At 56.2% G+C, this 26,314-nt stretch overlaps 1 protein-coding gene across 1 annotated transcript in view; it reads right to left on the bottom strand.

The window, feature by feature from the left end:
• Positions 1-7,855: 7,855 nt before the first annotated feature.
• The window catches only part of LOC123353469 (adhesion G protein-coupled receptor E5-like), a 29,161-nt gene continuing 10,702 nt past the window's right edge, over positions 7,856-26,314 (bottom strand). Inside the window, exons 3-19 of the mRNA XM_044994572.1 lie at positions 25,479-25,616; positions 24,471-24,626; positions 20,622-20,777; positions 17,791-17,925; positions 15,790-15,839; positions 14,855-14,956; positions 14,290-14,461; positions 13,907-14,023; positions 13,450-13,682; positions 13,027-13,191; positions 11,748-11,939; positions 11,232-11,452; positions 10,776-10,842; positions 10,386-10,477; positions 9,808-9,976; positions 8,923-9,012; positions 7,856-8,500 (exon numbers count right to left, since the gene is read on the bottom strand). Of these exons, the coding sequence (XP_044850507.1) occupies positions 8,492-8,500; positions 8,923-9,012; positions 9,808-9,976; positions 10,386-10,477; positions 10,776-10,842; positions 11,232-11,452; positions 11,748-11,939; positions 13,027-13,191; positions 13,450-13,682; positions 13,907-14,023; positions 14,290-14,461; positions 14,855-14,956; positions 15,790-15,839; positions 17,791-17,925; positions 20,622-20,777; positions 24,471-24,626; positions 25,479-25,616 (2,264 nt within the window). The 3' untranslated portion in view covers positions 7,856-8,491. The remainder of the gene's footprint in view (positions 8,501-8,922; positions 9,013-9,807; positions 9,977-10,385; positions 10,478-10,775; positions 10,843-11,231; positions 11,453-11,747; positions 11,940-13,026; positions 13,192-13,449; positions 13,683-13,906; positions 14,024-14,289; positions 14,462-14,854; positions 14,957-15,789; positions 15,840-17,790; positions 17,926-20,621; positions 20,778-24,470; positions 24,627-25,478; positions 25,617-26,314) is intronic.

The raw sequence follows: 26,314 nt of genomic DNA, 5'->3' as shown, positions 1-26,314 counted from the left end.
AACACAAGCATCCCACAGTTCTGACTCTAACTCCCTGGTTTAGTTTTCGGTGTGTTTTTAACTCCCTTACATTCCTAACTTTTGGCGCTTGTTAAGATATTAACAATTTAATGCTGTAGAGACTAGGCATGCGTATATATTAAAAGGTGTCTAATTTCTAGTTGTTAGACAAAGGGGGGGTGGGTTGCTCAAGTGAATGATCTATGACGTAATAAAACTGTCTATATAGGCTAATACTAAGCTGTAAGGAGAGAGCTGGTTCTCGCTGGAGACGAGCTGCTCTCTATTGATGCGTGCACTTGTCAATAAAGAGCTTTTGATCGGACCTTGCTGGTGTTGCCTGTCTCTCTGCGGTCAGACAACGAACTTCGCTGTCGGGGTTCTAGTCCCTGACAGAAGGAAGGAGTAAGTAAGTATAAGCATGGGGATTTCAAATACTCAGAAGGATATTTGGAATGGTGATTTAAATTGGTAAGTGGCTGTTGAAAGACAAGCAAGTGATTTAAGGGAGAGTGAAAAGTTAACTCTGTAGTTGCTGGAGGGAACAGCAGTTAAACTTTGTAAAAATGTTAGAGGAAAGTTCTTGGTGTCTTTAAAATGTTTGTAAATAAATTCAGGCAAAGAAATTATTAGATTGCAATCATTTGGCTATGAACAATTTCGTTAAATTAGTTAAAAATGTATACAGTGCTATGTAATTAAAATTTTATTAAGGTCTAAGGGCACTATAAGTGGTGATGTTTTCTTTCAGTGTTTAAAAGCAGGAGTTAAAAGTAAAAAGCAAGCCAGAAAGCATCTGTATTAATGCAAATTATCTAACTGATAAGGTAGAAGCCACTGAAACCTGGGCTGCCTATGAAACACATACAAGAAAATATGGGGTAATTCCCCTGTTTTGCCTAAAATCAACAAGGGTATTTGTATATTTTAAGCAATGATTGACTGCCCAGAAGGGGTAGACATCTGTTTTTGTCTTTCAGATAATCAAAGAAAACTAATGCCAGCTGAACAGCATTCAACGTACCATGATTTACTGGCACAGTAAAAATTATGTTTTGTGTTCTATGTTCTGTCTTGTGGTGTTTGTCTCGTGGCCAGAATTGTTGTGTTTAATATTTTCATGGGATGGTCTGGTTTGAAATCAAGCAGAAGGGTTGGATTGGAATGCAGATACTTGTTTTGTTCAACTTAGAATACAAAGTGTTTGGATACATCAGGAAAAATGTAATATATTAAAGTCTAATACATTTCCTTAAGTAAGAGAAAGAAACTTCATTGGCCAAATCTTTTAATTAAAAATTGTTATTAAAATTTGAAAGCAAGGACATGAAATGTTAACCCACTCCCCATATTGTACAGGGGATCCTTCTGGCTACCTCAAATTTCTAGCCAGAGGGCTGGGGATGGTGGAAAGCTATTAAACTAGAGGTTGTATGGAATGAACTCATCAAAGTGGGTGTGCTTGTCCTGGCTTGTTGTTCTAAAGCTCTGTAATAAGGTTATTTTAGTGGAAGGGTATATGTGGCATACATTGAATAATAAGATTAATGTACTGTATAATGGCAATGTGTATGTGTTCATTGTTAACAAAAGGTGTATAAGTAAAAAGTAAAAGTTTCCTTTGTAGGTTAAAAGAAGGGAAAAATGAAGAAGAAGAAAAAAGAGTTAACTGAGAAAAAAATAGCTAACATGCTCAGTCTAAGGATAAGGCGCTGGCCCCATTCAAGGACACTGCTCACAGCTAAGACTTGGCTAACAACCAAGAAAAGGGGGGCTTGAATGTGCCCAAGCAGCTGTAAAGTCTGCAAATCACTGACAGGCACTAATAAAATGTGTTAGGTTTCTTTTTTTCACAGGTAAAGAAGTGCTACCCAAAGACCTTAGCAGCCCTGCCACTCCTTGGAACCAGGAGACTGGATCAATGTAAAAGTCCACCAACGAAAGACTGCTTTGGCTCCATGCTGGAAAGGCCCTTATTGAGTCCTGCTGACTACCGACACCGCTGTGAAGTCCCAAAGACTGACTGCCTGGACCCAGGATTCTCACTTCAAAAAGACCCCTCCACATCAGGAGAATTCTCCTACTGATAATTAGCCTATTCCTTCTTCTAGTTCCACTGTGCCTTCTGGACAGCAGGAGAAAAGGACAAGGTGACGTGCTAGTTAACCTCTCCCTTGTCCACTGACAGACCAACTGTGCCTTTGAACTTTTCTAGAAGAAGCAAAACCATTACAGGGTGATGTGCTGGTAAACCTCTCCCCTGTAGGATGCTGAACCACGACTGTTTCGGGAAAGGAGATGGAACACTCACTCCACTAAAATTGCCAAAGTCCAGGAATTCCTGACTAAAAAGGACATTGAGAACTGACCCTGGTGAAGAAACAAAGAATTATACACTGGCAGAAAAAATTTGTGGGACCCATGCTTGGGAATGTGGTATTAATTGGATTTTGGGGTTTATTCTACAGGCTGCGCCCTGTGTTTTGGATAAATCCTTCAGCATGTATTGCCCTCCCTAATTGGATTTTAAATGACATTGTCCTTATCCAGTTTTCAGATTACTTTTACATACCCAGATTGCTCACAAGGGGCTGCCATTAGATTAGCACAACAAAAAGCCTGGGTTATTTCCTCTGGAAAAAGGGAGAATTAACCAGATCCCTGTGGGCTGGGGCCAATAGTGCAGCAGCCATTTGGAATATTCTTAAAAGCCAAGAATGTGATAAGAAATTGGGCCAACTAGACAAGGCCACTAGCCTTATTTTTGAAGCTCAGCTATCTTAAGTACAGGCTAAAATTGGTGAGTTATATGTCATTTCCACCATTAGTTCTATGACCCAGAAGCTACTGACAGAGATGGTATTAAATATCACTGAGGCTGGGAAGGCATTGCAGTGGGATCTAGTATGTTTAGAAATTCAGGATTTCCTGAATGACCAGCTGATGGCCATTCCGAGTGATCTTGAGCACCAGACTTGGTCCACTGCCCTTACAGACGCATCAGGAGTACCATCTGATCTGTGGTCATGGAGACATACTTGGACACTTTCTGGATGGAAGTGTGAACATTCACAGTGCTCCTTCCAAGCATATGGACCGGTTAGGGTGGGTGTGGCTCCCACATACCAAATCCTGCCGGGTCCATGGGGAGGATGCATATGGGACGAAATTATTCACCGAGACATCTGGGAAATTAAACCACTGGGTATACCTACCTGATTTATAGTCAGTGCCCCGATCCCTTAGTTGTTAAATGAACACAGTCCCCCACCCTAAAATACTCTGTAGTGCTGGGCACCTCTGGCACAACCCAACCCCGCTTTGGACTCCCCATCAATAGACCCCAACCCCTGGTAGCCCCCCAAGTGTACTCTGACCCCCCACCAACAGCTCAAATACACCCCATCTCCTGCACCCCAACCACCCCAGCCCTCTCCCACTCCAGCAGCACAGCGCCCTCTGGTGCCAGGCTGGGGTGTGTATGGGGACAGGGCACTGCCAGGGCATTGGGGGCAGCACCCCAGCAGCACAGCGCCCCCTGGTGCCAGGCTGGGGTGTGTATGGGGACAGGGCACAGACAGGGCATTGGGGGCAGCACCTCAGCAGCACAGCGCCCCCTGGTGCCAGGCTGGGGTGTGTTTGGGGACAGGGCACAGACAGGACACTGGGGGCAGCACCCCAGCAGCACAGCGCCCCCTGGTGCCAGGCTGGGGTGTGTTTGGGGACGGGGCACAACCAGGGTGAAAGCACCGACAAACTAGGGCCCCTCCTCACTCGTGGGCTCCTGCTGTTTTTCTGGGGGAAATGGTTGCCCTGGGCCGGCTGCAACGCAGGCACTCGGAGACCCTGGCGCTGGCTCTGGGTGATGCCTCTATTGTGCTGGAGCGTGGGCCGGCTCCTTCCTCTGGCATCCATGCTCAGCCCGTGTCTGTGCTGCATGGGCAGCTCCTGCCCAGGAGCTGGGGGGCGGGGAAACAGGGCATCCCACAAACGGGCCGGGGGGACGCAGTCTTGGGAAATCAGAGCCATAGATTGGATCTAACTACCCACGCGGAGCAGGATCTAATGTTGTCCAGCATCTTCTACGTTTCTGGTGCAAATGACAGATCGGAAATAAGACGCAAATTTTTAACAGTGTGGGGGATGAAGCTTTGGAACAACTTACCAAGGGCCATGGTGGATTCTCCCTCGCTGGCTATTTTTAGATCAAGGCTGGATGTTTTTCTAGCAGATCTGCTCCAGTTCCCACAGGAATTAAGCCAGGGACGTCCTAGGGCCTGCGTTAAGCAGGCGGTCGGATGGGATGGTCACACTGGTCCCGTCTGGCTTTAGAACGTATGAACGGTGCTAGGTGCTGTACAAACCCGCACCCAGAAATCCAGCCGCCCATCGGCTGTAGATGAAAGGAAGGTGGAGGTTTGTGTCTCCTCGGTGCTGCATGTGGTCGTCACACCTCAGCCCCTCAGAGAATCACCAGCGCAGCTTGCAAACCAGACAATCCTCTAAAATCAGACCCACTGGGCTCTGTTCATTTGCCATCTGCCTCCCAGTCAGTTTCCAGCCCAAATTAGGTCCTGCACAAAGCATCATGGGGGGGAAGTGCTGCACTTATCCCACTGGTCAGAACCTCTTCCAGGATGTGGGAGACCCAGGTTCTAATCTCCACTCTGCCTGATGCAGCACAGGGCTCCCAAGCAAGCCCCTTATGGGATATTCAGAGCTGGGGTGTTCTCACCCGCTCCTCTTGGAGCTGCTCTGCTCTGTAGAAATACTTAAATCCACATTGGGGGAGGGGGACTGGACCCAAGCTAGCAAGTAATTCTCAATCGCAGCCCAGTTTCCCAGAATGCACTGGGACAAACTCCAGCAGCCAGGATGAGGCAGGTGGGAAAGGATGTTGTGTGGACACCAGCCTGTGTGTTGTTAGTGGGTCAGCTGAGAGAGTCACAGCCAGGGCACAAGGGCTGGACACAGAGTCTCCTGCAGAGCAATGGGGTTAGGCAGCTGCAGTGTATTGTGCTTGCACATCTATAGTTGCACAGCGCCCTTGGAGCCCAGTGTGGTTGCACTGGTAGCATATTGCATTTGCACACTTGTACTTTCAGTGTGGTGTGCTTGCACTGCTGTCATTATACTTGTGAGCTTGTCAGGTTGTTGTACAATTGCACTTTCAGCATAAAGGTGCTTGCAGTTGCACCGTTGCATTTGTAGCGTATGGTGCTCGCATGGTTGCGCTTGTAGTATAGTGCACTTGCATAGCTGTGCAATTTTCCTTGCAGTGTTGTTGTGCACAGTGGTAGTTGCACAGATGCACTTGGAGCATTGCATGCTTGTACGGGTTTAGATGCACCATTGTCCCATTGCACTTCCAGGATTGTGCTAGACCTTGACAGTTGTCCAGTTGTCCTTGCAGCGGATTGTGTTTGCACAGCTGTAGCTACAGCAAGCTTGCATGGTTGTCATCACACAATTGCATTTGTGGCATCGTGTTTATACAGTTGTACTTAACCTAGAAGTACAACCTGTTCCCTCAAACCCACGTACCCCCACAGTGGGCCAGGCCAGTTCCTCTTTCTTATAGAGCCAATGGGTGCCGTGGTGTGGGGAGGTGGGGCAGGCTGCAAATAGCAGCATTGATAAGGCCGGCACCAGCTGAGGAAGTTGCACCCAGAGCGAGAGAACAACACAGAGGGAGCAAGTGAGCAAGAGCCTGACACCATCAGCCTGAACCATGTCGGTGCCTCCGTGGGGCCTGCAACAGCCAGGGCAAATGGGAAATAATCACCAAGGATTGATACTAATCAGATATTATACGTCACCAAGCAAACAGCTCCCCCTAGAGGCCAGGTGGGTCAGGCTCTCTCTGCTCTCGGTGGGAGCTGATCATTAACAGCGCCAGGAGATCAAATGAGACAAATCCCAAAATCAGGAGCTCGGCCCCCAAATTGGGAGATTTTAGTAAAAAAAAAGATGAGATTGTGGAGTGGGGGTTTGTCTGTTGCTATGAATGAAATAACTTGCAGTGGATGTGTGGAGGGGAAGCTCAGGTAGGAGGAGGGAGGTTATTTTACTCTGTATCTGGCACTGGTCTGAGTGCCGCTTAACTAGCGGTCCAGTTTTGGTGTCCCCACTTCCAGACAGATGCTGATAAATTGGAGCGAGGCCAGAAGGCCCGTGAGGATTCGCAAACCTGCCCTGTAGGACAGACTCCAGGAGCTCAATTGGATTAGCAGAGAGACAGGGAAGGAGTGACTTGGTCAGTCTGTGGCAGGGATTCTCAGACCTTTGTACTGGTGACCCCTTTCCCATACCAAGCTTCTGAATGCGACCCCCCCCCCCCTTATAAATTACAAACACGTTTTTATATATTTAACACCATTATAAATGCTGGAGGCAAAGTGGGGTTTTGGGTGGAGGCTGATAGCATGTGACCCCCCCATGTAATAATCTTGTGACCCCCTGAGGGGTCCTGACCCTCAGTTTGAGAATCCCTGGTCTATGGGGACTTTGATAATGGGCTCTCCAGTCTAGCAGCCTGTCATAGGTCTCACCCCTAGTCTGAACTTTAGGGTACAGATGTGGGGACCTGCATGAACACCTCTAAGCTTAACTACCAGCTTAGATCTGGTCTCGCTGCCACCATCCAGATTTCTGAGTTATCTGGAAAACTCTCTTCTCCCCAAAACCTTCCCCTCCCTGGGTAGCCTTGAGAGACTCCTCCACCAATTCCCTGGTGAGTCCAGATCCAATTCCCTTGGATCTAAAAAACAGGGGGAAAAATCAATCAGGTTCTTAAAAAGAAGGCTTTTAATTAAAGAAAAGAAAGGTAAAAGAAAAAAACCTCTGGGAGACAGCATATAGCTGATTTCACAGACAACAGATTTAAAACACATGATGTTCCCCTGGACAAAAACCTTAATACACACAAGAATACCCAGTTTGATAATTCCCCTAATTGCAGAAAGACAAGTTACAAAAGAAAATAAACATAAACCTATTTATTCCTTTCTAAAACCTGATAAGAGGCTGGTTCCTTGATCTTTTCCACAGCTGAAAATGAAACTGCCTCTAAACAAAGGAAACTTTCCTCCTTCCTTTTGAAACATCTTGTCCCCCCATTGGTTCCTCTGGTCAGGTGTCAGCTAGGCTAGGTGAACTTCTTAACCCTTTACAAGTAAAAGAGGCATTAACCCTTAACTATCTGTTTATGACACAGCCAAAGGGCTGGAAGCGAGACCGTCACAATGGAAATCGGCAGGGAGGGTAAATTAACCCCGGAACAGCTTCCCCGGGGGCGTGGTGGATTCTCAGCCCTGGCCCTTTCTAAATGGAGCCGGGATGTTCTGCTCTCAATGGAGCAGGAGTTAATCCAGGGAGGGTGGGGCCTGTTCTGTAGCTGGCTGGACTCAGAGTATCACGGTGGGCCCAGCTGCCCTTAGAACGTGTCATCTAGAGCAGGGCTAGGCAACCTATGGCACGTGTGCCGAAGGCGGCGCGCGAGCTGGTTTTCAGTGGCACTCGCACTGCCTGGGTCCTGGCCACCGGTCCGGGGGGGGGCGGGGGGCGGGGGCGGAGGGGTTCTGCATTTTATTTAATTTTAAATGAAGCTTCTTAAACATTTTAAAAACCTTATTTACTTTACATACAACAATAGTTTAGTTATATATTATAGACTTATAGAAAGAGACCTTCTAAGAATGTTACAATGTATTACTGGCGTGCAAAATCTTAAATTAGAGTGAATAAATGAAGACTCGGCACAGCACTTCTGAAAGGTTGCCGACCCCTGAGCTAGAGGGTTAGAGCAGCGGGGGCTGGGAGTCAGGACTCCTGGGTTCTCTCCAGCCACCTCACACGTGGCTCCTCGAAGCAGCTGTTTTTGTCACAAAACTCAATATTTTAATAACTTTAAAAAGATCATTTTAAAAAACAGTGTCACCAGTGAGACACAGACAGCTGAGCCCTGGGGGCCGCCGCAGACTGGGGCCGCTTGCCTCCTTCAGCTCAGGCCGTGTCGTACCGTCATCGAAGCCAAGGGCAGTGGCTGATGCTGCTGTCCCTGGGGGGAGGGGCGGGGTCCTCTGGGGGGTGGGTTCATCTCCACTGCCCGCGCTCAGCCTGGCCCAGCATCGTACCGCAGGCGGGGCCAGGGACCCGTTCGTACCGAAGGGAAAGGCGCCCCCTGTGGCCAGAGTACGTCGCGTCGGAGCTGAGCGGCTGCCCTGCTGCCCGTCGCTATTGCTTGTGATGCTGGCAGCGCACAGGCCTGGGGCTGGTGAGTGCCCAGCGGGTGGGCGCAGCTGGGCAGCGTAACGGTTCCACTGGGCAGCCGTTGAAGCATCTGCATGCGGCGAGTCCAGGTGCGTGGTGGGTCTCTGCTCACGGGCAGGGCCAGGCCGGGGGCAGGGGGCCGGGTTTTCTCATGTGCAAAGCTGCGGTGTCCAGAAATGGGCTGAGCGCAAGAGAGCTACAACCCTGACTCCTGCGACAGCTAGAGCCCCTGATGGAAGGGGGGGGGGGTGTTAGAGCAGGACTCAACTCCCCATTGTCCCCTCTCCCCAGGCTGCCTCATGGGGAGTCATAATGACAAATGGGGTCCTGGCTCTCAGCCCCACTCAGAGCAGGGGCAGACCCAGGGGTCCTGGCTCCTAGATCCCCCACCCCCTTCCAGAGCTGGGGACAGACCCCAGGGCTCCCAGCCCCTCTCTGGCTTTTAATTCCTTTTCAGCCCAGCTCTGCCTCATTTCTCTTCTTAACCTCCCCACAACACAGGCAGGAGGCAGTGAGCACTTGCTGGGTGGGGTTTGGCCATGGGGGCCGGAGCAGGAGGGGAGGGGAGGGGGACTGGGGGCAGAAGGGCTGCAGGGCAGAAGGCTCCTGCACTGTTGTGGAGCTCGGCCCGGCCCGCCCCCACCCCCTTACCCGCGTGGTGGTCGAGCTGGTGAACTCGGAGGACTTGGCCGGTCCTTTGAGGCCGCTGCAGCTCAGCCACCTGCGGTACTCGTCCCTCACCTGGCAGGAGAGATGAGAGGGCTGGTCACCCCACGGCGCAGGGGAGCTCATGGGGGTGGGGCCTCAGCTGTAGGGAGACAAGGGGCCAGAACTGGCCGGGCAGGGGGAAGCTCTCAGCTATGCCAGCCCCAGCCCCTCCCAGCAGAGGGCACTGGGGGGAGCTCCCAGTGGGGGGCGCTGTGGGGCAGGAGCGCTGGCTGGTGGGGGGTGTGACGAAGTGGGAATGTTCTTAATGTTTTCTCTGAATAGTCTGTGGGTGCCTCAGTTTCCCCTATGCATTTCCCAAGTCTCTAGGTGGTGGGATAAGGTGTGTGATTGGTGCAGAGCCCGAGAGGGCCAGTGTGATGGTGTCTGCACAGAGAATGGCCGACACCCTCTCTCCTGGCAACTGATGGCCTGGGGCCTCCCCTGCAAAGTGCCAACTGAAGGTGTTGGAGAACAGAGATCAGGTGCCCTCCTGGCCCAGAAAGAGACAAAGGCCAGAGGAGGGGCTGGGGAGTTTCAGTTTGGAGCTGGCTGGGAAAACGGGGGGAGCCCCAGGGCTGGGGTCTAGGCTACCTGCCCCCCAAGATGGACTTGACTGAGGGGTCCTGTTCTCTGTACCTACAAGCTCTGTGTTGGCCTGCGAGCCTGTCAGCTAATCAACCGTCTGTTTCACTGGGTGGCTGAGAGTCACGGTGAATCGCAGGAAGTGGGAGGTGCGGGGCCCTGACTCCCCCACACTCTGTGACAGGGGGGAGCCCCCAGTGAGGGGGCTGTGGGCCCAGAGTTGAGCACCAGCTGGGGGGGACTGGCCTGTTTCTTGAGCAGACAGTGCAGCAGGAAGATGAAGAGCCCCTGCAGGCTGTTGAGGATGGTGAAGATGTAGGAGGCGACCAGGCTGCGCTGGTTGAACTGGAACATGCCGAAGATCCAGGTGGTGCCCAGGACGCAGAGCTGGGCGATGGCCGTGATGGTGAGCACCCTGCGGGGGAGGGGAACCAGTCACATGGCCCCGCCCCTCCACCACGGCCCAGCTCCCCTCCCCCCCTTGGGGCCCCTCCCCTCAGCCTCAGGTCCCCTCCCCTCCCTCCTCAGGGCCCCACCCCTTGAGGGTTTGCCCCACCGCCCCGTCTCTCCTAGGGCCCCACCCCTGGTGTCAGAAATCGCCCCCGCATGTGACTGACGTCTCCTGCACACAGCCCCAACGCCCCAGACTCTGCCCCCCAGCCAGTCGGCAGTGGGGGAAAATGTCACTCATCTGTGGCCCCCTCCCCCCACTCATGGGGGGGTGACATCTCACTACTCATATGCCCCCCCAGCTCCCCCTCCCCCGACGGGGGGCAGCAGGGCATTGCCAGGGTCTCTGCTGCCCCGGGGGCCGCGCCCGCTACCTGAGCTTCTTCAGCTGGCTCATGTCGGGGTTGATGTCAGCGAATTTCAGCGACAGCTTCCAGACGGTGACCACGAAGATCACGGCGTTGACCTGCCGGGGGCAGGGGAGAGGCGGGTTGGGAGGGGGGCACCTGTGTCCCGGGGGTGGGGGCTATGGGATCTGCCAGCTGTGCAACCCCTGGGCCAGGGCACCCCACTCCCCATAGTGACACTGCTCTATCCCTGGAGGCTGGGGACTTGGGGTGGGGGGGGGCAGTGAGGGGCCCAGCTGCCCCGGAGCGGGGGCTGGGTGGCTGGGGAAAGAAGCGAGGGCAGCTGCCAGCCAGGCCCTCAGGGGCCGGCCAGGGGGCCAGGCGCTGGCAGGGGGCTGGGCTGGTGGAGGGAGTTACCGCGATGATGATGCAGACGGGCGCCAGGAAGCTCCAAATGAATTGCTTCTCCAGCGAGAGCCAGCAGCTGTGGGGGGAGGGGCAGACACGGGTCAGTCACTCACCTGCCAGCAGGGGGCACTGCAGGGTGGGGTCTGCCCCCCCCCCCCACTGGCAGAGTGGGGGATGGAGACTTGCCAGTCCCCTCCCCCCCTTCATGCCCGGGAGCTTCGCTGTGTTGTACAAGTGTCCCGGGCTGGAGCCTTGGCCCAAGCAGCAGGAAGGTGCCCCCCTCCCTCACGCTGGGCTCACCCCCCCCCCATGGGGTCCCACCCTCCCCTCCCCTGGTGGGCCCGGATGGCAGCGGCCGCCCGGCTGAGCCGCTCCTGCCCCCGTGTGCTGCCTGGGCACGGGGCCCTGTTCCCCTCGAGCCCCTGGCCGCGAGCACTGGGCCTGCCCCCCGGGCCGGTGACTCACTGGCGCGCCGTGCCGTAGCCCTGGCTGTAGGTGGCGGCCGAGACGCCCACGATGAGGGCCGGCACGCCGTAGCCCAGCAGGAACATGTAGCGGCGCCTGAGGCCGTGGGGGGTGAAGACCTGAACCACCAGCAGGTAGAGCTCGGCGCCCTCCAGGCACATCCAGCAGAAGGCGGCCAGGAAGAAATAGTGCAGGAGCCCGGCCACCACGCCGCACACCACCTGCAGCCAACGGGACGTGGGACGTCAGGGCCGGGCTCCCGGCTCCTCCAGCCCCAGCCCCGGGCAGCAGGGGGCGCAGTGGGGAGCGGAGCAGGAGCACTGGCTGGGGGGGAGCTCCCAGGAGGGGGCGCTGTGGGGATCAGCCCCGAGGCTGGCTGGGGGAGGAGCTGCCAGCAGGGGGTGCTGTGTGGAGGGGGGCCCGAGGCTGGTGGGGGGAGTGGGGCCCAAGGCTGGCGGCGGGGGAGCACTGTGAGGAGCAGGGCCCGAGGCTGGCGGGGGCTGGGGGGCCGGGTACCCCGTTGCCGGTGCTGGAGGTGCCGGTGAGTAAGACGGTGTAGGCGATGAAGAGCGCCAGGCAGAGGTGCAGGTGGATGGTGGTGCGGGGGCCCTTGAGGGCGCGGCAGAAGAGGAAGGTGACGATGGCCAGCAGCAGGCACAGCAGCGAGATCACCAGCCCCACCTTGGTGATGACGTCCAGGGTCCAGTCCTGTGCCGGGGGTGGGTGGGGTGAGGGGGTTAGTCAGGGTCCCCCCCCCCAAGGCAGCAGCCAGGCCGGGCGTTAGGGGACAGCCGGACTAGCCTGTCGGCCTCGCTCTGCGCTGCGGCTGGGAGAGCCCCCTAGTGGCGACACCGGGCAGCCTGCGGGAACCAGAGTCTGGCTGGGTCCAGCCGCCCAGATGGATTCGATGCTGCCCAGCCTGCTCCCCCCCCCGCCCCCCGAGGGGCTGACCCACAGCCCCAGGGCCATGGGAAGCCGAGGGGGCTCTAGGGTCACCACCAACCAAGGGGGAGTCCCTGGCACTGATCCCTGCAGGACGGAGGCGCCAGAAAGTGCGAGGGGCCGGGGCTGTTCCCCTGTAGCAGAGAGCAGAGCGCCCCCGCCTGGCGGGAGGAAGCCCCTGCCCAGCAGGGAGCTGCTTTTAGACCAGACGGATGCGCTTGTGGCTACGGTGCGGCAGCCAGGGCTGGGTCTGACTTTTTTGCCGCCCCAAGAAAACAAACAAACAAACAAACAAAAAAACAGGGAGGAGGCAGCCGGGAGGCAAAGCAAATAAAATAAAATAAAATAAAAATAGGGCAGGTGTGGCACCCTAATAGGGTGACCAGACAGCTAATGTGAAAAATCAGGATGGGGGTGGGGGGTAATAGGAGCCTATATAAGGGAAAGACCCAAAACTCGGGACTGTCCCTATAAAATCGGGACAGCTGGTCACCCTGCGCCCTAGGATTGGAGGGAAGCCGCCCCTTAGAATCTGCAGCCCCAAGCACAAGCTTCCTCGGCTGGTGCCTGAGCTGGCCCTGGCTGCAGCTCAGAACTCCTGGGTTCTACCAGCTCTGGGAATGGGGTGAGCAGGCAGGCAGACATGTTGGCTGCTGCTACCTGGGGAGTCTCCCTGTGCTCGGTGGGGATGGGGAAGCTGTTTGTGCCCCTGATCAGATCCAGGGCCCTGCCTGCTGGTGGGGAATGGGTTTACTCCAGGGGGAATCTGGAGTGACTCCTGCTCCTCTGGGGAGGATTGAGGGGAAGAGCAGAACGAGCCCAGCCCAGAGGCCCCAGCGAGGGCCGCGCCTACCTCCAGCTCGTAGAAGGCCATGAGCACGGCGAAGCTGGTCAGGTGGTTGCACTGGCAGCGGGTGATGGTGGCGTTCAACTTCTCCAGGGTGCAGCCGTCGGTGGCCCAGTGCCTGCTGCCAGGCTCCCAGTAGGCGCAGAGGAGACGCAGGTCGGTTTTCTTCTCCTGGGTACAGAGAGACGCTTGGTGCATGGGGGGCAGGAGCAGGGTGGGGGGCTGGCTGGGGCCAAATGGGGGGCAGGACTCCCCAGGCTCCAGGAGGCAGGTGAGGAGGTACGAGGGAATGGGCTGGGGGCACAGAGCATCAGTTTGTCCCTGTGTGGGAGGCGGATTCGCCTGCTGCCGAGTGTGAGGGGGGGTTACTAGAGATGGGCCCAGGCTCTGCCCCCCAGTGCCCCAGGCTCTCCTCCCCCAGGGGCTCACCGGCACCGGGTGGCTGAAGCGGATGCTGACGGAGAGGCCAAGTGCCTGGGGGTTCGGGTCACTGATGAAGGCCGACACCACTGGAGAGAGCACACGGTAGCTGGGCCGCCCTGGCTCCTGCGCCCACTTCCCCGTCCGGCCGATCTTGTCCCACTCGGGCGCCTCCACCCGCCCAGCACCGTCCAGGATGGGGCTCATCCCCTGGTATGTCAGCAGCCCAGCCAACATGAAGCCTGCTAGGGACAGAGGGGACGGATGAAATGGGGGCAGGAGGCATCCTGGGGCAGACTGTTGCCAAGGGGTGCTGTGCTGCTGGGGGTGCTACCCCCAATGCCCTGGCCGTGCCCCATCCCCCTACACACCCCAGCCTGGCACCAGGGGGCGCTGTGCTGCTGCTCCCAGTGCCCTGGCCGTGCCCATCGCTATACACACCCCAGCACAGGTGATGACCACATACCTTCATTTTTCTGCCCTGGGGCTCCAGCCCACTTTAAGTCCATCTGCGTCTTGCTCTGCTGCAGCGTCACGGTCTCCTGGCTCTGGTTCCTAGCCCGCCTGACCACCAGCCCCAGCTCTGCAACCACAATGCCAGCCAGGGCTCACACCAGAGAACATGGAGAGGAAGCTGTAGCTAGGCAAGGTGCTTTCCTGGCTGTGGGGGGAGCTCGCAGCTACTCCAGTCCCAGCCTCTCCCAGCAGGGGTGCTGTGGGGAGCAGGGCGGGAGCACTGGCTGTGGGGGGAGCTCCCATCTCCCAGCAGGGGGCACTGTGGGGAGTGGGGCAGGAGTGAAGGCTGCGGGTGATGAAAGCCCAACTGGGGTCATGTGGCCAGGTGCTGACCTGTGCCGGTGGGGGATGTGATGCTGATCCTATCACGCAGGGCCAGGGCCAGTGTTCTCAGCAGCTTCTCCACTATGGCCATCAGCTCCGTCGCGATCCGGTGTCTCCACTCCACGCTCTTGTTCTGGTGCCCGACTGGATTTATCTGCTTCTCCAGAATCTCCAAGAAGCCCTGGCCAAGCAAACATGGGGGATGTTGGTGTCACAGTGCCTGAGCCCCTGCCGTGCCCCCCATTCCCAGATTGCTAGTCCTCCACTGCCTTCCCACAATCCCCCTGAAAGGAAAGACAAGTTCTCCTGCCATTGACATCGCTGCCTGGGAGGTCAGACTAGATGATCACAATGGTCCTGTCTAGCCTAGGAACCTAGGAGAGTCAGCTTCTTGGGCACAGAGCCCACTGTGGAGGCAGGCATGGGAATTTCTGGGCAGTGCTGCTGTTTATTTATCTCCGGGTCCAGACACTGCATCCCTATAGATCGCCCTGAGACTACATCTGAGTAGGAGCAGCGATTCCTCCCCCTAACGGGAAAAAACCCAGCAAGGCCCCGAACTCTGGCTTGGCACCTGCAGCTTCCCCTCAGTATTCTGTGATTTCATCTGCTTCCGCTCCTCCAGCATCACCTTGCAGAGACGTCCCACCTGTGCCTGGAAGCTGCTCAGGAAGTTCTGCAAAACAACCCCCAGGCCTGGCTCAGGAAAAGAGATCACAGAATCACAGCTCACCTCCCTCCGTCCCTAGAGGATCCTTCGGCTCAGAAGCCAGGCATCAGAGGGAGTATGGGCAATGTCCCGTCTGGCCCTTAGGGGGTGCACGGCATTTGCAAGGTGTCATGGAGTGTGGGGGAGTCAGGGCCCTGCACCCCCCACTGCCTGCAATTCACCGTGACTCTCAGCCAACCAGTACAAGGGAAGGTTTATTAGACGAGAGGAACAGTCCCAAGCAGGGCTTGTAGGTACAACCAGGACCCCTCAGCCAGGTCCCTCTGGGGGGCAAGGAGCTTAGATCCCAGACTCGGGGTTCCCTGCCTCTTCCCAGGCAGCCCAAAACTGGAAACCCCTCCAGCCGACTCACTCCCCCTCCCCCAGCTCCTCCTCTCTCTTTGTTCAGTTTCCTGGGCAAAGGTGTCTCCTGGCCCCACCCTCCTCCTGGCTCAGGGCTCAGGGACCCTCTCACCTAAAGTCACCCCCTGCTCTCCCATCCCCCATGCGGACAGCCCCAGTAACACTAGACAATCCGCCCCTGGGGGACGGCGGTTGCAAGCTGAAGCGTGTTGCCGCAGCCTGATGCTGCTGATCCTGGAGGGTGAGAATCACCCCGGGGGCAAAGGCCTGGGCCGTGGCTGGACTGCAGGGGCTCCAGGGACTGGCCACTGGCTCTTTGCCAAGGGGCGAGTTTGGCCCCAGAATCCTCATTGGGCGAGATCAGTGAAAAGCAACGTGGCACATAAAGGGGAATCGGGGTCTAGTCCCTCCCCCCCCGGGGTCTGTGCCCCCCTCACCTTGGCTCCGGCAGAGCTGTCATCACCCAGCAGTGGGGAGCAGGTGAGCTCTGGGGATGGAAAGGGAGGAGGAGTGAGAGATGGGTGGGGGGAAATGCGGGGTCTGGCTGGGTAGGTGCAGGACTCATTCCCTCCAGCAGCGGGCAGTAGGGACACACCCAGCCCATGTCAGTGATGTGGGTGTAATAGCTCCTCTCCCAGCAGGGGGAGCAGTGACCCCCCCCCCACACACACACACTCAGCCCCACACATGTGTGCAGCCCCTTCTCCCCATCCTCTGCCCACAAGCTGGTCTCTGTGAAAGGATCTCTCCCCCCTCCCCATCCTAGGGGGACTGAACCGCAGTGGGGTGGGGGTGGGGGCTGTGGAATCATCCCAGCCGTATCTCCCCTCAGCCCTCTCCCCCCAGCTGTGGGTGGTTCTGGGGTGTGTTGGAGGTGGGGGGTGAATCCAGCAGGGAGCCCCTAGTGGCCCCTAGGCACAGACTGCGCCCCCTGCTGCCTCTTCCCAGGGCAGAGAATCCAGCCGTGCAGCAGGAATACAGGCACTGCTGGGGGGAGACGCCCGGCCCCTGGCTGCCCTGCTCACCCCTCCCCGGCCTGGCCCTGCTCCGCTCCCAGAGCCAGACCTGGGCTTGCTGGTGCCTGTGGCGCTGAGACAGACAGGCTGGACTGGGGGAGGGGAAGGCCTGGAGGCTGAGTTCCCCTGGCCAGGGCTGAGACCCAGAGGGACCCCGTCCATGGGGGGCAGGGGGCTGGCGCAACATCCCAGACCAGTTCCCAGCTCTCTGCCCCCTCGGGCAAGACCTCTGCCTGTGTAATCCCAGGCCCTGCCCAGCCCCCCAGGTGCCCCCTCCGTGCCTACTGCGGCAAGACCCACCTTGGCACAGGGTCGTGTTCCTGTTGGAGGGGCGAGGTTAAGGGGGGACCCGATCAGCCAGGGGAAAGTGACTCAGGCTGCATGCAAGGCACTAGCTAGAAGGAAGCTCGCCTGGGAGGGGACAGTTGGGGCTTCTCTACAGCCCGAGGGCTGGGCCCAGTGGTGGGGGCCTGAGGCGAGGGGGCTAGGAGCCCCAGAGGAAGGGTTTCGCTAGCAGGCAGAGGAGAGAGGGGTCTGACTTTGAAAGGCTCTCCCTTAGCTCCAGCAGCTGAGCTTTCAGCAGACAGGTCCTGGGTTTGATTCCTGCTAATGACCCAAGCTGGTTCCTTTGTGATGTTGGCTCCTTCCCCAGCCTTAGCCACTGCTGAGGGTTTGGTTAATGGGATTCCAGAAACTAAGGGGCTCTTTTTGAGCCCTAGCTGTATTAAAGGTTGATCCAACACAGAGTCCTCGGCTCCGTCTCAGCCCAGTTTGCTTTGCAAAGACCTGACTTTCCCCCACCTCAGAGCTCTGCTACAAAAGAGCATCTTGGGCTCTGATTGCAGCTGTAGGTTTAGGGGGATGCTGCAGCATCTAATGACATCCCCAGTGCCCTACACTCCTGCCTCAGTGGAATTAGGCAGCCTGGCAAGAGACATGGCGACCTTCAGTCCCCAGGCTCAGTTTCCAATTCGTAAGACAGGCTGGGAGTCAGAACAGACACTTTGCCCGGGTGTGGTGCAGAGAAAGAGCGAGACCTCAGGGCAACCTGGTTAGTTTCCCCATCCAGGCATGCGGGTTAGTGTCAGAGATCCTGGGTCAGCTCAGTGACGGTGCATTAACAGCATCGCCAACACCAAGCAATCACTAAAACATGAGCCAGGCTGCAAAAAGATTGGTTTAAAAATCCATTTTGGCTTCGTTTTGTTTGACTCTGGTTTGGGAGCTGTCGGTCACCCCAGTGTAACGTTTGGCAGTTTTTCCTTTGCCACTTGGGCCAGGCCCTAATTTTGATTTTAGCCCAAAGCAGAATCACGTGACTCCGGGAGGTGGGGCTTTAAGGCAACACCACAGGTCAGCAACACTGCAGAAAAGCCAGAAGCATCACGCCTTTGCCACGACTGTTTCCAGTTCCCATTGTACCTGTGCAGATCTTAGCCGTATCCTTTTGACTCTTCCCAAATCCCCAACTGCATTTACACATGTAACTCCCTGGCATGTTGATGCAGTTCCCGTGGGGCTCACAGATTGTGGCGTTTCGCTGGCACTCGTCAATGTCTGCAAGAACAGAGAAAGCGCTGGGTCAGGCTGATCTAGGAGCTGGACCTTGGGCACTGGGGTGACGCTGTTGGGGGATAATCCAGGCGTCCGACATGCACCGTGCTCTGGGGAGATGGGGCTGGTTAGAGCCAGGAGTTCAGTGACTGGGTCAGCGAACGGGAGCAAGTGGCTATTGTCCAGAATGAGCCGCTCCAGCTGGGAAGGGAAAAGCAGCCCTGCCAGGACACGCACCTGCTGCTTGCTAAAGCTCCCAAGCGGATCTGGCGATGCCCAGTGCCGCAATATCAGTGCAGACGGCAATGTCTGAATGAGCCGTTCGCCCCTGGAGGGGACAAGTGGGGAGCTGCTTTGGAGGAAGGGGATAGAGAATAACATGAGGGCTGGTCTAATGCCTGGATATCACTCAATGAGGTGACCTCCTCTGCACCCCACGAGCTGCCCTGGGCACCCCCTTGTACACAGGACAGTGCAGAACCAGAGGGGTTCAGAGACAGGCAATGGGAATGATCAGGGGCTGGAAAAACCCTCTGCGGAGAGAGATTGAAAAGACTGGGACTGTCACCTTAGAGTGAACGTAAGAGGGGACGTGTTAAGAGTCTATAAATGCCTGACGGGGACAGAGAAGGGAGATGGGGAGCTTCTGTTCTCCCCACCTCATAACACGAGAGCCAGGGCCAGTCAGGGAAGTGAGAAGAGGGGAAATTCGGAACCGAGCCAAGGAAAGGCTGTTTCACGCAATGTGTGATTAGCCGGTGGAACTCCCCACCACAGGAGTCACTGAGGCCAAAATTTAGCAAGATTCCAGGAGCGACTGGACATTCCTATGGATGATGAGAATAGCCAGAGGGACCATAGTTAAAGGGCACAAATGTTTGGGAAGAGAGAGAAAACCCCCTGCTGTGGGTCTTCAATCCAGCTGAGTATTAGAGACCAGGACGTGAGGGCAGATTATCCCCCGGCTGCCAGTGCAGGGCTCTTCCACTGTCCTCTGCAGCATCTGGCTTTGGCCCGTTGGAGCCTGGATACCAGGCTAGATGGGCCTCAGCTCTGATCCCGTCTGTACTGTGCAAGTGCCAGCGTTACTTGTGTCTCAGCCTGGCCAGTGCTACGGTTTTCCCTCTTCAGAGGCTGAGCTGCTCCCGGGGCAGACTGAACCTGTCAGAACCTACCGGCTGCATCCTGCCCAGTGCTGCCTCCTCCGCCCCACGACCCTGCGACACTCGCGGGTTCTCCTGACAGCACCAAGGCAGCTCCGCGTTTCCAGAACCTGCTTTATTCCGGAACCGACATACAATCGGGTTCTGCCCCCGAAGGCTTCCAAGAGTCCATGGGGGATGGGAACGGAGCTTTCAGTGTCCTTATCCATCCCGTCCTGGTCAGGGGCGGCTCTAGAAATTACACCGCCCCAAGCAGGGCGGCGCAGGTCCCGCGGCCGAGGCAGAAGTGTCTGCGGCGGGTGTGCTGGTCCCACGGCTCCGGTGGAGCATCCGCAGGCATGCCTGCGGGAGCTCAAGCGGAGCCGCGGGAAGAGGGGACCCTCCGCAGTCATGCCTGCGGCAGGTCCGCTCCTCCCGGGGCTCCGGTGTACCTCCTGCAGACATGACTGCGGAAGGTCCGCCGGAGCCAAATGCCGCCCTGCCAGGACAATGCCGCCCCACGCGCCTGCTTGGCGCACTGGGGTCTGGAGCCGGCCCTGGTCCTGGTGCGATTGGGATGTTTATAGTGGGTAGCGCCGCAGCCAGGGCCCCGTGGTGCCAGGCGCTGTACACACATCCAGCCACAGCACAGCCGCTGCTCCAAAGCGCTTTCCCCAGCTCCGATGCTCTGTCTGCTGGAGAAGGGGGGCCATGTGCTGCATAAGGGGTTTGCTCCATGGGTCTGTTTATTCCCCATCCAAGTGCCGGGCAAAGGGGTGAGCCCGGCCCCATGCTCTGTGGGAGCAGGCATGGGCAGGGCCAATCAGAGGGGGGCCAGGAGGCCATTTGGCCTGGGCTGCAATTTCAAAGGGGGCCTCAAATTTAGACACTTGTTAATTTTTTGTCTTTTGATAAGTTTTGCAAATTGTTTTTATGCACGTCCCTATTGGACCTCAATGTGACCCACACTCTCAGCTTAGAGCTGCAAATTTAAGCGAATAAGAAGTGTGATTTTGGTAAGAAATATTTTTTTGTTAACTGATATAGATTTTGTCATATTAAAGAGTTAAAAGTATTGTCAGCTGGCCTGCATCAGTGGCTTCAGGTGAAGGCACCTTCAACGTGTTGAAGCAGGGAAAGAACTCTGTTTAACTATGGGACAAGAGTGTTTGAATGGGCTCCCCATGCTTAATGTCAGCTGTGACACTGCACGACAGTGAGATTTTTCCTCAATAATTAGTACGTTTGCACAGAAAAAGGCTAGAAAAGCATTTGTTAAATAAAACAATATTCAAATTATGTCTCACTCTTTTTTTGGTGCTTTGTTTTCATGTGTCGTCATTTTGTATGTTTATTATGGCTGGGAGCCTCAACAGCTGGAAGTGGCCTGCGCCTCTCTGGACCTCTGAGAGGGCCTGGGCGAGGGTCACGTCTCATCACAGCCTGGCTGAGGCCTCAGGCCACTGCCAAAGCCGGCAGCAGCCCGGGTGCAGCCCCTTGCTGGGAATGAGCACGTGGGGTGAGGGTCTCAGGTGGTGGGGGCAGGGGAGAGCTCACCCTGGCAGCTCTTCTCACTCGCATTTATGAACTTGGCTTTCCCAGCGCTGGGCTCGTAGCCATCGATGCAGCTGCAGGAGTAACTCCCAGGCACATTGGTGCAGTTTGCGTGGGGTCCGCAATCTGGCGGGTTCAGGCCCTGACACTCGTCAATATCTGCAACACAAGAGGGGATGTTCTGTACAGTCCTGCCAGGGAGACATTCCTGTATCACCCACCTGTACTGAGCTGGGTGACAGGACCCAGGCAACAGGGCTCCTGGGAGCTTAACAATCACAGGCCTGATTCTCTGCTACGCTCAGGCCACACTAGGCTGCTCTGGCACAGGGCCGGCTCCAGGGACCAGCTAAAGAAGCAGGTGCTTGGGGTGGCCAATACCAAGGGGCGGCCCTTCGGCCACTATTGGGACGGCACGTCGGGGTCTTCGGCGGCAATTCTGCAGCAAGTCCCTCTCTGCAGCTTTTTTTTTTTTGGTGCCGCTTGGGGCAGCAGAAAACCTGGAGCCAGCCCTGCTCTGGCAGTGGAACGACCACTCGATAATATGGTGTTAGCATCACAAGCTCTCACTTTACATCTGCAAGGGGCTTTCCTGGACCTGCTTGCTGGCTAGGGGGTTTGGGTGACAAGCATGTGTGACGTTATTGATATAAATTGGGACCATATAGAACATGGGTTGCGACCAAGGTACTGTAGTGGCACCAAATCTTAGGTAAAGGGGGTCATATAAGGTGTCTAAGACCAGATTATGGGGTGCTGGTTATAATTATGCTGTCTGTATGTCTGTATCATTTTTAGTTGAAGTTATGAATGTTGGCTCTGTGCTGTCTGTATTTCAAGTTGGTGATGTGCTTCTGGGGGAAGCATCCCAGACAAGCTGGTGTTAGCTCTGCTTAGCCTGCTTGATGGCCCATTAAGGATCATCAGCTACACAATTGACCCATGGAGAGAAGGCAGACACGCCTTGTGACTCAGCAAGGTATGTAGAGACTTGTCCATGTGACTGCAGACTCCATTTTGCTGGGATTTTCCACAGTAAGAACAAAGAGATTCTTACACCTGGAAAAGCCTATATAAGGCTGATGCATCATCTCCATCTTGTCTTCAATCCTGCTTCTTACCTCTGGAGAGACTTTGCTACAAACTGAAGCTCTACACAAGGGACTGAGGACCCATCCCAGCGGGGGATGTTCCAGAGACTTGATTTGAACCTGCAGTTTATGCCATCGCTGCTGCAAGCCTGAACTAAGAACTTTGCCATTACTGTATGTAATCGATTCCATTTAACCAATTCTACCTCTCATCTCTACCTATTTCCCTTTGTAAATAAACCTTTAGATTTTAGATTCTAAAGGATTGGCAACAGCGTGATTTGTGGGTAAGATCTGATGTGTATATTGACCTGGGTCTGGGGCTTGGTCCTTTGGGATCGAGAGAACCTTTTCCTTTTATTGGTGTGTTGGTTTTCATAACCATTTATCCCCAGGACGAGTGCACTGGTGGTGATACTGGGAGACTGGAGTGTCTAAGGAAATTGCTTGTGTGACTTGTGGTTAGTCAGTGGGGTGAGACCAAAGTCCTTTTTGTCTGTCGGGTTTGGTTTGCCTTAGAGATGGAAAAACCCCAGCCTAGGGCTGTGACTGCCCTGTTTAAGCAATTGGTCCTGATTTGGCACTCTCAGTTGGGTCCCGCCAGAACCGCATTGTCACAGCGTGTGATCTGGGGGTTTCAGCAGTGTGTCTGCCAAAGAGCCAGCCTAGAGCAAAGTGGGGTTAGTTGTGCCCGTCTGCCTTCAGGAGCAGCCTGCTTTGTCTCTCTCTGTTTGGGTCCTCGTGTGCTAGGGTTCTGGATTCTAAGAAATAACCCTGTGCTGAGCTGCAGCCTGCCAGCGAGAGGATGTGACGCTTTGTTTCTAACTGTGTGCGTGTGCTGTGAACATAACAGAGGGAAGGGGACCTTCAGACCCCAGAACAGCCACTGTGGCCTCTATGGGCCAAGCCCCAATGGGGCCAAGATTTGGGGAGATTTAGGAGTCCATGGTTGAAGCTGAGTTGCCCAAGGGGTGGGAACACTGGGACTTGGCAGAAATCCCCCTCAGGTTCCAATCACAGAGGAACACACAGGCATTGCCAGCCTGGGTCAGCCCCGAGGCCCATCTACCCCGGTATCCCGTCTGCGACAGGTGCTACAGAGGAAGGTGTCAGAGTCCCGCAGCAGCAGCTGGGGGATAATCTGCCCCCATGCAGGGCTCCTCCTGATCTCTAATAGTCAGAGGTTGGCTTAAGCCCTGAAGTGGGAGCTTTTCCCTCCCTCCCAGAATTATTGTCCATTAACTAGCACAGCTCCAGGCATTGTCATTCCCCATAGAACCAGCCAGTCCCTCTTTAAACCTCGCCACATTCACAGCCCCCTGGCCGCGGTAGCAGTGAGTTCCAGAGGCTACTGCTGCCCCGGGTGGAGGAGTATTTCCTTGTATCTGCTTTGAATTTGCCCCTTTTCAATTCAATTCTCTCCACACACTGCCCCTTGCTCATTGGTCTTTCTAAAGCTCGTGATTTTCTAAGCTAAGCTGATTTTTGTTTAATGCCTGGGATTGTCGTCATGAGCTCAGCCATGCACTTAAGACCCACTGGAGCCGAGTTAAGTGCGTCGCTGGGCAGGGCTGGAGCTAAGCATGTGCTTTGCTGGCTCAGGGAGCACAGACAGGGACCACGCAAAGCAATTTAGCAGCTGGCAGCTTCCAGCACCCCCCGGTGGAGACACCAGCATGTGGGTATCCCCTGCCAGGGGACTGGCATTGGGGCATGCGCCAGCTTCACCAGCGCAAAGGGGTCTCTGAATCCACTGCACTGCGAGCCCAGAGAGACCTCTCGGTCTGTGCCCTGGGCAAACTCCCTGCCCTGGGGGAGCGACGCGGAGCTGCCCAGCCCGTGTGTCCCTGGGCCAAGCTGCTGGGAGCCAGGGGGTCTGAGGGAAGCCTGGGGCTGGGCTGGCAATGCCAGTCCCAGCACATCCCCCTCACAGTGCTGCCCACGCAGGTGTGGGAATTTGGCAGATGGGTATGTTAGAAGCTGAGTTGTTTAGGCTTCAAGGATGCTGACCTTGGGCTGGTTCTCATCTGCCAAGTAGGCAGTAAACAGGATAATAAATCAGAAAGTTGTACAGGATGATAATTACCCTATGAAGTTATAGCTGTGCCTGTGTGTATTTTATTAACCAATTAGCAATTGCTTGATTGCTTGCCATAATTGTATATAAGAGCATGCTGGAGAGAAATAAGTGACTTTGCTACCAATCACATTGATTGCTGGGTTCTGTCCGTGCCCGCCTGAGAGGCACTGCAACGCAACACGCAGGGACCCTGGGGCAGTGGGAGGGTCCCTCGAACTAGCAGCTGCGCCCCCTAGAGGCCAGAGCGGAGCATGGCTGCCTGCCCCCAGCGAAGCTCAAGCAATAGGGGCGAATTCAAGAACGCTTTAGCCCAATTCCCAGAGCCGTTCCCGGGGCCCCTTCCCAGGCTCAGTGGGGCACTAGCAGCCCAGATGCTGCGTGCTGGGGCCAGCGAGGGTCCCCTCCCTCCTCCCCAGCGCATCTCTGCAGCACAAGGAGTTTGCTCCATGGGTCTGTTTCTAACCCCGAGAGTTTATTCCCCATCCAAGCGCCGGGCACAGGGGTGAGCCCAGCCCCATGTGCTGTAGGACCAGGTGAGGGTCACGTCTCATCACAGCCTCGCTGTCAGCCTCAGGCCACTGCCAAAGCCGGCTGCAGCCCCGGTGCAGCGCCAGGCCTGGAAGGAGCATTTGTGTGTGTGTGAGGGGGGGTCTCAGCAGGTGGGGCCAGGGGAGAGCTCACCCCGGCAGCTGTTCTCACTCGCGTGCGTGAAGTTGGCTTTCCCAGAGCTGGGCTCGTAGCCATCGATGCAGTGGCAGTAGTAACTCCCAGGCGTGTTGTTGCAGTTTGCGTTGCATCCACAGTCTGGCGGGCTCGGCCCCAGACACTCGTTAATATCTGTAATGCAAGAGGGGACGCTCTGTACAGTCCTGGCAGGGTAGGGTGACCAGACAGCAGGTGTGAAAAATCAGGACAGGGGGTGGGGGGGTAATAGGACCCTATATAAGAAAAAGAGCCAAAAATCAAGACTGTCCCTATAAAAATCGGAATATCTGCCCCCCCTATGGCAGGGAGACGTTCCCTGTATCCCACTCCCTCCCGACCCCCTGCACTGAGCCGGGTGATGGACCCAGGCAACCTGGGCCCTGAGCGGTTAGTGATTAAGGCCTTGATCCTCAGTTACCCATTTCTGCTGCTGGAATGTCAGAAACAACCCCCCCCCCCCAAGCCTCCTGTCCCAGGTACCGGGGGTTCGGCCCCACAAACACCCAGATCCCCCACGTGAGGGGAGGGTGGGGACACTCCCTCTGGGGCTCCAGGCTCCCTGTGTGTTTGACGGGGGGGGGGGGGTGACCAGCTGCCCCACCTCTGTCTCCTCCCTCCTTGGATTCCTGCGGGGGGGGCGGGGGATAGGCAGGGCTGACCGATTCTGCTGTTGTGGGGCCCCTCTGCCCCTGCAAACCCAGGGGCTGGTTAGGGCCCAGGCTGGGATTCAGACGGGTCAGTGTGATGGGCCCCCCCACCCTGTGCCCATTCACAGAGCCCAACACTCCTGGCTCCAGCTGCTCACTCTGGAGGCCCCGGTTTGATCCCCAGGAGGGCGGCCCTCACCCGAGCTGCTGGCCCCCCTCATTCCCCAGCTGGGCTGAGCACCCCCAACAGGCCCGGGAGTCAGTGGAGTCGGCTGCTCCGGCCCTTAATGCCCTGCTCTGTCCCAGCCCCCCCAGGACAACGTGGGAGCCCCGTTACCGTCACAGGTCTCCGTTGGGTCGGTGAAGAAGCGATTCCCCCTTGGCTGGTATCCATCCAGGCAGGTGCAGTGGGTGCTGTTCACACACTTGGTGTTTGCTGGGCACAGCATATGGCTGTTGCAGTCCCCAGTGGTACCTGCAGGGGCGGGAACAGCTGGGCAGGGTCAGCCAGTGCAGAGCAGCTCCCCGCCACCCCACCACCACACACAGAGGGATCGACTCCTTTCACACGCCCCATTCGCTGATTTTCATCCCTGGGCGTCTGGCAAACAGCTCCGACGCCATCCACCGCCTGGCCACAAGCTGCCCTCGGCTGCACAGGAGGCCTTGGCTCCCCGGGGTGCCCCAGGCCAGGGCGGCCCAGAGGATTCGGGGGCCTGGGGCAATGCAATTTTGGGGGCCCCTTCCATAAAAAAATTGCAGTATTGTAGAATACTGTATTCTCGTGGGGCCTGGGGCAAATTGCCCCACTTGCCCCCCGCTGGGCGGACCTGCCTCAGGCAGACAGGCAGAGCCGCCAGAGCTGGGCATCGGTTCAAGTGAAACGTTGCGATCTCACCCAATTTTTCTCCTTTTTATTGCTGTCGTCGTTACTCTCATTAGTGTCAATTTCAAACCGAAACCTCGTTTCAAACCAGAAAACGGGAATTGTTCATTTTGAAAATTGTCCCCCCCGCCCCGCGAATCAGCATTTTCTGGCAAAAAATGGTTCCTTGGGAAATTCCTGCCCGGCTCTGCTCTGGATTGACTGAGAGCGGAATCGGGCGCAAGGCTAGTTTGGATCCTGAGCTGCCTCCCATGACCCAGATTGTGACCTGCCTACGGGGGCTCCTG

The sequence above is a fragment of the Mauremys mutica genome, chromosome 20, assembly GCF_020497125.1.
Source record: "Mauremys mutica isolate MM-2020 ecotype Southern chromosome 20, ASM2049712v1, whole genome shotgun sequence".
NCBI classification, from domain to species: domain Eukaryota; kingdom Metazoa; phylum Chordata; order Testudines; family Geoemydidae; genus Mauremys; species Mauremys mutica.
The sequence above is the reverse complement of the archived record's forward strand: the minus strand, read 5'-3'. Positions and strand labels throughout refer to the sequence as shown.